Source organism: Nerophis ophidion, linkage group LG23 (genome assembly GCF_033978795.1).
Source record: "Nerophis ophidion isolate RoL-2023_Sa linkage group LG23, RoL_Noph_v1.0, whole genome shotgun sequence".
In the NCBI taxonomy this organism is placed as follows: domain Eukaryota; kingdom Metazoa; phylum Chordata; class Actinopteri; order Syngnathiformes; family Syngnathidae; genus Nerophis; species Nerophis ophidion.
This window is the reverse complement of record NC_084633.1, coordinates 20,209,911-20,222,720: the sequence shown is the minus strand read 5'-3', so window position 1 is coordinate 20,222,720 and position 12,810 is coordinate 20,209,911. Positions and strand designations below refer to the sequence as shown.

General features: G+C 42.8%; 1 protein-coding gene across 1 annotated transcript in view; it reads right to left on the bottom strand.

Moving 5' to 3' along the window:
• Positions 1-255: 255 nt before the first annotated feature.
• Positions 256-12,810, bottom strand: part of drc3 (dynein regulatory complex subunit 3) — a 42,270-nt gene continuing 29,715 nt past the window's right edge. The window contains exons 10-12 of the mRNA XM_061885187.1: positions 11,957-12,070; positions 8,585-8,716; positions 256-2,125 (exon numbers count right to left, since the gene is read on the bottom strand). Coding sequence (XP_061741171.1) covers positions 2,030-2,125; positions 8,585-8,716; positions 11,957-12,070 — 342 coding nt within the window. The 3' untranslated portion in view covers positions 256-2,029. The remainder of the gene's footprint in view (positions 2,126-8,584; positions 8,717-11,956; positions 12,071-12,810) is intronic.

Here is a 12,810-nt window from a genome sequence, read left to right as displayed (position 1 = left end):
TATATATATATATATATATATATATATATATATGTGTATATGTATATATATATATGTATATGTATATGTGTGTGTTTGAAAAAAAATTCATAAGCGGCAGAAAATGGATGGATGGATAAGTGTGGTCAATTTATTTATTTATTTTTTTCATTTTTATTTATTTATTTCAGGCGAAGACATAACAAAAGTACAAGGTAGACAACACGTAATAATATAAATGAATATAATGCAAAAGGTAATGTACAGTATGTACGCATGATTGTCCAGTTTTGCCTGAAAGAGAGTGAGAAGAAGATCATTTATTCAATCCCACCCCCAGTGTCAGAGGTATTTGTTGTCGAACCCCAAGATGCAGAGATGGAGGCAGGCATTGGATATGAAGACATGATTTAATATAAATAATAGAACAAGAACAAACAAAAAGCACGCACGTGGGCGGAATAACAAACTAAGGGAGCTAGCACTGGTAGCTGGAAAAACAAAAGAACTTTAGCATGGAAGCTAGTGGGAAACAAACAGAAAAACTGGAAATAGCTAATGCTAACAGAAACAGCTTACTGGTACGACAACCAGGACAAAATGTAGCACGACAGGTAGTAGCTGTAACAAAACGACACGACAGGTAGCACGACAAAAGTGACATGTGGCAACTACAATACAATACAATGATCCAGCAACTGACACAAGACAAAGCAGGTACAAATAGGAGCGGGCTGATTGGCAACAGGTGTGGCCAGGTGCCAAGCAGCCGCAGTTGAGGAGGAACACAGCACTCAGGGAACAAGACAGGAAGCTGACAAAATAAGAGCACTAGACAGGAACTAAAGACAGACAAATGCAGAGGAAAAAACTAAAAGATAGACAAACTGTCAGGAGAAAGCCTGACACCCAGTTCTCAATTCACTTTAAGTTTCAGTTACTTTGTTTAAAGGCCTACTGAAAGCCACTACTAGCGACCACGCAGTCTGATAGTTTATATATCAATGACGAAATATTAACATTGCAACACATGACAATACGGCCTTTTTAGTTTACTAAATTGCAATTTTAAATTTCGCGCTAAGTATCCTGTTGAAAACGTTGCATTATGAAGACTTGTGCGCGTGACGTCTCGGGTTGTAGAGGACATGTTGTTCCAGCCCCGATCCCAGCTATAAGTCGTCTGCTTTAATCGCATAATTACACAGTATTCTGGACATCTGTGTTGCTGAATCTTTTGCAATTTGTTCAATGAATAATGGAGACGTCAAAGAAGAAAGATGTAAGTGCGAAGCGGTCGCTTTTTCTCAGTCCGAATCGCTCTCGCTGCCGGTGGCCATGATTGTAAACAATGTTCAGATGTGAGGAGCTCCACAACCCGTGACGTCACGCGCACATCGTCTGCTACTTCCGGTACAGGCAAGGCTTTTTTAATAGCAACCCAATGTTGCGAACTTTATCGTGGATGTTCTCTACTAAATCCTTTCAGCAAAAATATGGCAATATTGCAAAATAATCAAGTATAGCACATAGAATGGACCTGCTATCCCCGTTTAAATAAGAAAATCTCATTTCAGTAGGCCTTTTGTTTAAGGATTATAATACAAATGTTGTACGATGGTGGCATTTCTACAGGTAACAATAATTATTACACTCTAACAATCATTTGTATCAACAATGTAGGAAGAATGAACAATACCAACACAGCAATAATGGTAAGGAAACACTGAGCACATGTTAATTAACACTTTGAGACAGAGTACAATAGCAGGTCAAATTAAAGACCCTCATCTCTATATTTGAACCAGACACAATGTTTGTATAATAGTTTCAATCCATAGTCCACGTAGGCAAGACTAATGTGCAGCACACATTCATATATTCAAATAAAAATGATAATATACAAAATACAAAAAGATAAGTGAAACTGTGGCATTTTAGAATGTGTGTTTTATGGAATAAGTAAGGGAAATAATAAAAACACATTTAAAATGTCCTTACAGGTCAAGTAAAAGTACAACCTTTCCATATATTACTCACAATGATGGCATTATTGAAGCTTTTCCAGCTGCCCCCTCAGGTAGTCTGCATACCTGTGGATGTCTGCGATGCGCATGCGGTTGCGTCTGAGTTCTGTGTCTTCAATCTGCAGCACAGCAAAGGAGTGCAATTCGTCAAAGAAAAGTTCTGCGTCGAGCGATGATATTTTTTACGTTTTAGGGAAACTGCACTATTTCGGGGAATTTTGCCTCTCAATCACAATCCGTATTAGAGACAGGAGGACAAAAGGTTTTTGTTTTTTTGCCTTTAAATTTGTAATACCGTATTGCTTTGAATTGCCGCCGGGGCGCTAATTGATTTAAACCTTCTTCTCACTCCGGCAAATACCAAAGGCATGCGGTAAATTTAGGCCTGCACTTATAAATTTGAGTGTGATGTAAGGATACCATCATGAAAAGCACATTTAATTAAAAAAAACGTTATTATGGTCTTACCTTTACTTATAAATGAAGTCCATGCGCAGCTCCTTCTGATCAAAAGCATCGATAACTTGTTTATAGAAGTCTTCCTTATCTTTCTTCAGTTTTAAAAGTCTCTCAATCTCGAAGGAGATCTTCCGTTATTACCTCCTGCTTCGATTGAAAGTCCAGTTTAGAAAACGGTTTTATTTTAGATATGTAATCCTCCATGTTAAAAGTGCAAGCGAGAGGAAAAAATAAACAATCGCTGCTCACTTCTTCTGCAGCCGAGTAGTCGCAAGAAGGATCACTAGCACCCTCTACCACCAGGAGGCGGGACTCATTTAATGACTCATATTTGACACACGCAGCTACGGTATATTAATAAAACATAGCTGCTTACTGTTCTTTTTAGCATATTCAATAGCTTGGACCTTAAATCCTACTGAATAGCTCTTAATCTTCTTCCCTTTATGTGATTTCAAATGATTGAAATCAGCCTCCTGAAAAATGATGACAGGTGAAGTGTCACTCGTAACGTGACGAGTTTGACCCGGTGGAAACACTGGGCATATGCAAATTATTTTGCGAAACGAGTTCGACCCGGCGGAAATTCGAAACATGCGCTAATAAAAATAATATTTTGCGAAACGAGTTTGACCCGGCGTTAATCCTGAGCCGGCGGTAATGCTAAGCTTGTGCTAATTATTTTGCGAAACGAGTTTTACCCGGCAGGCAGGCGCATACTATATACCTGGCGGAAATTCAAGGAAATACGGTAATCGGTTCGTTCCAGGTGACCGGCAATACAGCTAATAGGGATCAATCCATTCTGCCTCTAAAGCGCTTTAAAAATGCATCCAAAACCCGCCAACGATACTTATTTTACATTCCGGTATATGTATGATAAACAAGCCGTAGCTACATTATAACTGTACGAGCGAACACTGAGGAACTCCTAGCACAGTAACTAGAGATGTCTGATCATCCGATATTGTCCAACTCTTAATTACCAATTCCGATATCAACAGATACCGATATATACGGTCGTGGAATTCACACATTATTATGCCTAATTTTTTGTGATGCCCTGCTGTATGCATTAAACAGAGTAAACAATGTCTTTAAAAGAAGACAACAACTTAACTCAAATTATGGAAAAAAAGTGCCAACATGACTCTGCCATATGTAGGGACCGAGGTCCCTTTGGGACAGAAGACCCTATTGAATTTATAAGGTTTTATTGTTATTATTTGCGCCCCCTAGGAAGAAAACACAGAAAAAACTGTCTGTAACTCACAGTAGGAATGTTGTAGAAACATGAAAAAAAAACACTATGTAGGTCTCAGTTAGACCTATATTTCATCCACTGAGACCCCCTGGCTAAAATCAACAGGAAGTTTGTTATTCCCACTACAATACAAAAGTTGGCTAAAAAAATGTCGCTTTTTTGTCAAACATTATCTCCTCTGCGTACGTTTGTCGTTTCGGCTTCAAATATGCACAGAAGAGAGAGAGAACCCTTCTGATTTAAAGTTGAAGAATCCCCGGTTTGGATTTTATGAGCCCGCTGCTGCTGTTGTCACAAAATGGCGGCTTTCTACTCAGACAAAACTGTAGGACTGTCATACACACATGAAACAAAAACCTAAATATAGGTCTCACTGAGACCTATATTTCATACACTGACCGCTCCTAACTAAAATCAACAGGAAGTTTGCTATTCCCACTTCAGTACAACAACTGCATTACATTCACCATTCGGGTCTCAAAATGGCGACACCAAGGCGTCCTTATAAAATGCCCAAGCCACTTTACAACTGTTATTACTATGAGACTGATGTATAACACATGTGTATACAACTTTTTCTCTGTGTAATAATGCATCCATCCATCTTCTACCGCTCATCTGGGCTTGGGTTGCGGGGGCAGCAGCAAAAGAGGTCCCGTCCATCGCTGCTTGCAGCTTTAATTATTATTGAAGTCACAAAATGCAAACAAAGCGTAAGTCTAAGAAAGTGCATTATTCTTATTTTTTTTTTAAACATGCCTCAAAACAACAGCTACAAAAACAATGAAGGCACACAGCTTCAGTCCAGAGTATACTAGAGTGATAAAGTAAACAACAACATAGTCCTCCTTTAGTGCAAGACTGCCTGGAATATTGTATAACAGGAAATTATAAACTGGGCTCGTATAACATATTTGAATGAGTAACACAAATGTTCTGCAAGCTGGTGGTGAGTGCTTGAAGTGGCCAGAGCAGTCAGTCAGAGCTTCTGAAATGCTACGTTGAGACAGGGCATCTCCGTTCACTTCAAGCTGCAAAGTGTGCACCATGCAGGGAAGACTAGCCACACCAAACCACACCGTTGCTTTTGCTATTTTGCGTGCGTTGTCCCTGACGTGAGGTGGTTTTTGTTTTTTCTCGGCTGAGTCTCTAAGCGACAACTGTGTGGTACTACTTTTTTTCGGTGTTTGCTTTTCATCCATCTTCCGCTTGCATTCATCGTGTATCTCCTTATGATTCTTGAAGAGGTGGGAGATCAAATTGCTGGTATTACAGGAAGTCGTCTTGGTTCCTCCTCGTATAAGCAATTTTTTTTGCAGTCATTGCAAATTGCTAGTTTTTTATCCGTCAGACACACTTTAAAATAATCCCCAACCATAGACATGGTGTCGGTAGTCAGTCACCGAGCGAGCTGGCTTGTTAGCCATGGCTACAGCACCGGCAACAACACACTTGTTGTCGCTATGCTCCGCTCACGGCGGTTTGATGAGGTCATCAAGCGTCGCCAGTAAACCTCTCATTCTGCAGTCGTCAACTCCTGTGTTGTGTGTGGGAGAGGGGAAGGGGGAGGGGCTACTGACTGGGTTTATATCCTTTTTTTACCGCACAACGGCGTTTTAAAAAGTCATTAATTTCACTTTTTGAAACCGATACCGATCATTTCCGATATTACACTTTAAAGCATTTATCGGCCGATATCTCTAATAGTCACACATCGCCTTGTGATGGCATGCTAAGGTATTAGCCGTAAGCGCACTTCTGCGTCAACAGTTAGGGAAGTGAAGTGAATTATATTTATATAGCGCTTTTCTCTAGTGACTCAAAGCGCTTTTACATAGTGAAACCCAATATCTGAGTTATATTTAAAGCAGTGTGGGTGGCAATGGGAGCAGGTGGGTAAAGTGTCTTGCCCAAGGACACAACGGCAGTGATGAGGATGGCGGAAGCGGGGATCGAACCTGGAAGCCTCGAGTTGCTCTACCAACCGAGCTATACCGCCCAGTTGACTGTACTGACTAAAAAGTAAGAACAATTGTTTTTCGGTATCTCTAAAGTATTAGCCCTTATTTCATCTAGTTGTACTAACAAGCATAATGTGCTTCATCTATCATGATCAATATTATAGTGACTTACTCCATGGACTGTTTGGTCCAGCTGGGCCGAGGTCGTTTTTTTTTCTAGTTGATATTTGGTAAGCACGCCATTTATGTCGGCGTAGCTTGCCTCCAAGTTCAACATTTGCAGTGCCAAGCCACGCCGAACTCACTCTCTTGGCTTCCGTCTGCGCCGACGTTCCGCTCTCCCTCCGTACTCGCTTCTATAATCAGCAGTTCATCCTCCGTATATTCAGGTTCAAAAAGATAATGTTAGGAATCCTCTTTTGTCCAAAAATAGTCCTTTTGTTTTCTGTGACCAAGTCTGCTATGGTTAGAAATGTTGTGTTTGAACTCACAACCTGCCGATATCAGGGCGGACACTCGACTATAATAAGCAGGGGCGTCCATGATAACGTTGCTTGGATGGCAACATGTGTTGCTCCAAAAGCTGTATGTGCCTTTCAGCATTAATGGTGCCTTCACAGATGTGTAAGTTACCCATGCCTTGGGCACTAATGCACCCCCATACCATCACAGATGCTGGTTTTTGAACTTTGCGCCTATAACAGTCCGGATGGTTCTTTTCCTCTTTGGTCCAGAAGACACGACGTCCACAGTTTCCAAAAACAATTTGAAATGTAAACTCGTCCGACCACAGAACACTTTTCCACTTTGCATCAGTCCATCTTAGATGAGCTCGGGGCCAGCGAATCCGTCGGCATTTCTGGGTGTTGTTGACAAATGGCTTTCGCTTTGCATAGTAGAGTTTTAACTTGCACTTACAGATGTAGTGACCAACTTTAGTTTCTGACAGTGGTTTTCTGAAGTGTTCCTGAGCCCATGTGGTGATATCCTTTAGAGATTGATGTCGGTTTTTGATACAGTGCCGTCTGAGGGATCGAAGGTCATAGGCATTCAATGTTGGTTTTCGGCCTTGCCGTGATTTATTAAACTTTTCTGAACCTTGTGATGATATTATGGAGCGTAGATGATGAAATCCCTAAATTCCTTGCAAAAGCTGGTTGAGAAATGTTGTTCTTAAACTGTTCGACAATTTGCTCACACATTTGTTGACAAATTGGTGACCCTCGCCCCATCCTTGTTTGGGAATGACTGAGCATTTTATGGAAGCTGCCTTTATACCCAATCATGGCACCCACCTGTTCCCAATTAGCCTGCTCACCTGTGGGATGTTCCAAATAAGTGTTTGACGAGCATTCCTCAACTTTCTCAGTCTTTTTTGCCATTTGTGCCAGCTTTTTTTAAACAAATTGCAGGCACCAAATTCCAAATGAGCTAATATTCGCAAAAAACAACAACGTTTACCAGTTCGAACGTTAAATATCTTGTCTTCGTAGTCAATTCTATTGAATATAAGTTGAAAAGGATTTGTAAATCATTGTATTCTGTTTTTATTTAGCATTTACACAACGTGACAACTTTACTGCTTTTAGGTTTTGAAGTTGTTTTGGAGGACTTTGAAGGCTACAACTCTCGTTAGCCACTTTTTGCATTTTTTATATTGACTCTAGAATCCTACAAAAAAGACGTGTGTTCTTGCTTATTGTAAACAATATGCAAAATAAATAAAAAAAAGTACAGTTCCCCTTTAACTATTCCATCCATCCATCCATTTTCTACCGCTTGTCCCTTTTGGGGAGCCTATCTCAGCTTCACCCGGGCGGAAGGCGGGAGTACACCCTGAATCAGAAGAAAAATTTGGAAATTGTTGATTTCAATACGAATTTCAGAAAAATTGTGAATTTTTTTGAAAATGGTAAAAAAAAAAAAAAACTTAAATGGTTGGTGTTGAACATTTTCAAATCGGTCGAGAAATGCTGAATTAGTAACATGTTCCATCCATCCGTTTTCTACCGCTTTTCCTCTTTTGCGGTCGTAGAGGGCGCTGGAGCCTATTTTAGCTGCATCCGGGTGGAAGGCGGGGTACACCCTGGACAAGTCGCCACCTCAGCACAGATAGACAGACAGCATTCACACTCACATTCACACACTAGGGACCATTTAGTGTTCAAGCAACCTATCCCCAGGTGCATGTCTTTGGAGGTGGGAGGAGCCTATCCCCAGGTGCATGTCTTTGGAGGTGGGAGGAGCCTATCCCCAGGTGCATGTCTTTGGAGGTGGGAGGAGCCTATCCCCAGGTGCATGTCTTTGGAGGTGGGAGGAGCCTATCCCCAGGTGCAGGCCTTTGGAGGTGGGAGGAGCCTATCCCCAGGTGCATGTCTTTGGAGGTGGGAGGAGCCTATCCCCAGGTGCATGTCTTTGGAGGTGGGAGGAGCCTATCCCCAGGTGCATGTCTTTGGAGGTGGGAGGAGCCTATCCCCAGGTGCATGTCTTTGGAGGTGGGAGGGGCCTATCCCCAGGTGCATGTCTTTGGAGGTGGGAGGGGCCTATCCCCAGGTGCATGTATTTGAAAGTGGGAGGAGCCTATCCCCAGGTGCATGTATTTGAAAGTGGGAGGAGCCTATCCCCAGGTGCATGTCTTTGGAGGTGGGAGGAGCCTATCCCCAGGTGCATGTCTTTGGAGGTGGGAGGAGCCTATCCCCAGGTGCATGTCTTTGGAGGTGGCAGGAAGCCGGAGTACCCGGCGGGAACCCACGCAGTCACGGGGAGAACATGCAGACTCCACACAGAAAGATCCCGAGCTCGGGATTGCACTCAGGTCTTCTCAGGACCTTCGTATTGTGAGGCACATGCACTAACCCCTGTGCCACCGTGCTGCCTCCTTTAAGGATTCTTACCCCTTTAATGAGGGCCACTTTCCAGGCCTCGGCACGGGTGACCAACTGGGTTTCTCTGTCATTGATTGTCTGCACGTGGTTATCGTGGCTGGCAGCCAGTGTGTCCGTCACCGTGTTTTTGTCCAAGAACAGCTGCAGGTAAAGACACATCTTCAGTATATTTAGCAACAGATTGTTACATCCACAGTGCAGGTCGCAATACCGTGACGTGTGCAAAAGGTACACTCAGGTGCATATGCAATATGGTGTTTTTCCTGGTGTACATATTTTAGTGTGCAATACAGTATGTGTAATATGTGTACAAGCCCTGTTTCCATATGAGCTGGGAACTTGTGTTAGATGTAAATATAAACAGAATACAATGATTTGCAAATCATTTTCAACCCATATTCAGTTGAATATGCTACAAAGACAACATATTTGATGTTCAAACTCATAAACTTTTTTTTTTTTTTGGCAAATAGTAATTAACTTAGAATTTCATGGCTGCAACACATGCCAAAGTAGTTGGGAAAGGGCATGTTCACCACTGTGTTACATCACCTTTTCTTTTAACAACACTCTATAAACGTTTGGGAACTGAGGAAACTAATTGTTGAAGCTTTGGAAGTGGAATTCTTTCCCATTCTTGTTTTATGTAGAGCTTCAGTCCTTCAACAGTCCGGGGTCTCCGCTGTCGTATTTTACGCTTCATAATGAGCCACACATTTTCCATGGGAGACAGGTCTGGACTGCAGGCGGGCCAGGAAAGTACCCGCACTCTTTTTTTTACGAAGCCACGCTGTTGTAACACATGCTGAATGTGGCTTGGCATTGTCTTGCTGAAATAAGCAGGGGCGTCCATGAAAAAGACGGCGCTTATATGGCAGCATATGATGTTCCAAAAGCTGTATGTACCTTTCAGCATTAATGGTGCCTTCACAGATGTGTAAGTTACCCATGCCTTGGGCACTAATGCACCCCCATACCATCACACATGCTGGCTTTTCAACTTTGCGTCGATAACAGTCTGGATGGTTCGCTTCCCCTTGGGTCCGGATGACATGATGTCGAATATTTCCAAAAACAATTTAAAATGTGGACTCGTCAGACCACAGAACACTTTTCCACTTTGCATCAGTACATCTTAGATGATCTCGGGCTCAGAGAAGCCAGCGGCGTTTTTGGATGTTGTTGATAAATGGCTTTCGCTATGCATAGTAGAGCTTTAACTTGCACTTACAGATGTAGTGACAAACTGTATTTAGTGACAGTGGTTTTCTGAAGTGTTCCTGAGCCCATGTGGTGATATCCTTTAGAGATTGATGTCGGTTTTTGATACAGGATGGAAGGTCACGGTCATTCAATGTTGGTTTCCGGCCATGCTGCTTACGTGGAGTGATTTCTCCAGATTCTCTGAACCTTTTGATGATATTATGGAGCGTAGATGTTGAAATCCCTAAATTTCTTGCAATTGCACTTTGAGAAACGTTGTTCTTAAACTGTTTGACTATTAGCTCACGCAGTTGTGGACAAAGGGGTGTACCTCGCCCCATCCTTTCTTGTGAAAGACTGAGCATTTTTTGGGGAGCTGTTTTTATACCCAATCATGGCACCCACCTGTTCCCAATTAGCCTGCACACCAATGGGATGTTCCATATAAGTGTTTGATGAGCATTCTTCAACTTTGTCAGTATTTATTGCCACCTTTCCCAACTTCTTTGTCACGTGTTGCTGGGATCAAATTCCCTCAGACGGCACTGTATCAAAAACCGACATCAATCTCTAAAGGATATCACCACATGGGCTCAGGAAGACTTCAGAAAACCACTGTCACTAAATACAGTTGGTCGCTACATCTGTAAGTGCAAGTTAAAGCTCTACTATGCAAAGCGAAAGCCATTTATCAACAACATCCAGAAACGCCGCTGGCTTCTCTGAGCCCGAGATCATCAATCAATGTTTATTTATATAGCCCCAAATCACAAATGTCTCAAAGGACTGTACAAACCACTATGACTATGACATCCTCGGAAGAACCCACATAAGGGCAAGGAAAACTCACACCCAGTGGGCAAGAATAATTCACACCCAGTGGGACGCCAGTGACAATGCTGACTATGAGAAACCTTGGAGAGGACCTCAGATGTGGGCAACCCCCCCCCCCTCTAGGGGACCGAAAGCAATGGATGTCGAGCGGGTCCAACATGATACTGTGAAAGTTCAATCCATAGTGGCTCCAACACAGCCGCCAGAGTTCAGTTCAAAGCGGATCCAAGACAGCAGCGAGAGTCCCGTCCATAGGAAACCATCCCAAGCGGAGTCGGATCAGCAGCGTAGAGATGTCCCCAACCGATACACAGGCGAGCGGTCTATCCTGGGTCCCGACGAGCGGTCAAACAGTTTAAGAACAACGTTTCTCAAAGTGCAATTGCAAAAAATTTAGGGATTTCAACATCTACGCTCCATAATATCATCAAAAGGTTCAGAGAATCTGGAGAAATCACTCCACGTAAGCGGCATGGCCGGAAACCAACATTGAATGACCGTGACCTTCGATTCCTCAGACGGCACTGTATAAAAAACCCACATCAATCTCTAAAGGATGGGCTCAGGATCACTTCAGAAAACCACTGTCAGTAAATACAGTTGGTCGCTACATCTGTAAGTGCAAGTTAAAGCTCTACTATACAAAGCGAAAGCCATTTATCAACAACATCCAGAAACGCCGCCGGCTTCTCTGGTCCCGAGATCATCTAAGACGGACTGATGCAAAGTGGAAAAGTTTTCTGTGGTCTGCCGAGTCCACATTTCAAAATGTTTTTGGAAATATTCGACATCGTGTCATCCGGACCAAAGGGGAAGCGAACCATCCAGACTGTTATCGACGCAGAGTTGAAAAGCCAGCATGTGTGATGGTATGGGGGTGCATTAGTGCCCAAGGCATGGGTAACTTACACATCTGTGAAGGCACGTACAGGTTTTAGAACAACATATCTTTTTCATGGACGCCCCTGCTTATTTCAGCAAGACAATGCCAAGCCACATTCAGCACGTGTTACAACAGCATGGCTTCGTAAAAAAAAAGAGTGCGGGTACTTTATATTTATATTTACATCTAACACAATTTCCCAACTCATATGGAAACAGGGTTTGTACTTTCTGGGTGTCTCATTCAGTAAAATAATTTAAAGTTGCATTCCATTTTTTAAGGCGGTCTGGCATAAGATTTTCAGCATTCAATCAGACATTATTGCAAGGTTTTGCTAAAAATAGGCACATTTTTCTTTAAATATGGCCGCCCCGAGTCAAAATAATTGCCCAGGCCTGCTTTAGACTGATTCCAGTTGCACTGAGGATGAAGTTTCGACTGACATTCATGCTTCAACGTACCATTCGAACGTCGTCTGGCAGCTCGTCCTCAGATTCGCCTTTGGCCACCATCTCCACAGTCGTGTTGGCGATCTGTTGTATGTTCTTGTGATGGCTGTCCTCCAGCTCCCGACACTGGACGAATGTGTGTCGTGTTAAAGAAAAGTGTCATGTAGCGTCGCCACATAAACCTACAAGTCGTACTTATGACATGTTTTAAGAGAAGATCAAAGGACAAAAGCCCTAAACAATGTTCAGGCGACTCTGTGTGACCAAGCATGACAAAGCTATCCATCCATCCATCCATTTTCTACCGCTTATTCCCTTTCGGGGTCGCGGGCGGCGCTGGCGCCTATCTCAGCTACAATCGGGCGGAAGGCAGGGTACACCCTGGACAAGTCGCCACCTCATCGCAGCTAATGATTACTAATTACAGTCCATTAGGTAACAAGGCCTTTGATCTTTTGACTAGAAACATACAAAAAACATTATCTAACAATCAATCAATGTTTACTTATATAGCCCTAAATCACGGGTGTCTCAAAGGGCTGCACAAACCACTACGACGTCCTCGGTTCGGATCCCACATCAGGGCAAGGAAAAACTCAACCCCATGGGATGACAATGAGGAACCTTGGAGGGGACCTTAGATGTGGGGACCCTTCTGTGCGATCTGTGCAATGGATGTCGAGTGGATCTAACATAATAGTGGGAGTCCAGTCCATAGTGGATCTAACATAATAGTGAGAGTCCAGTCCATAGTGGATCTAACATAATAGTGTGAGAGTCCAGTCCATAGTGGATCTAACATAATAGTGTGAGAGTCCAGTCCATAGTGGATCTGACATAATAGTGAGAGTCCAGTCCATAGTGGA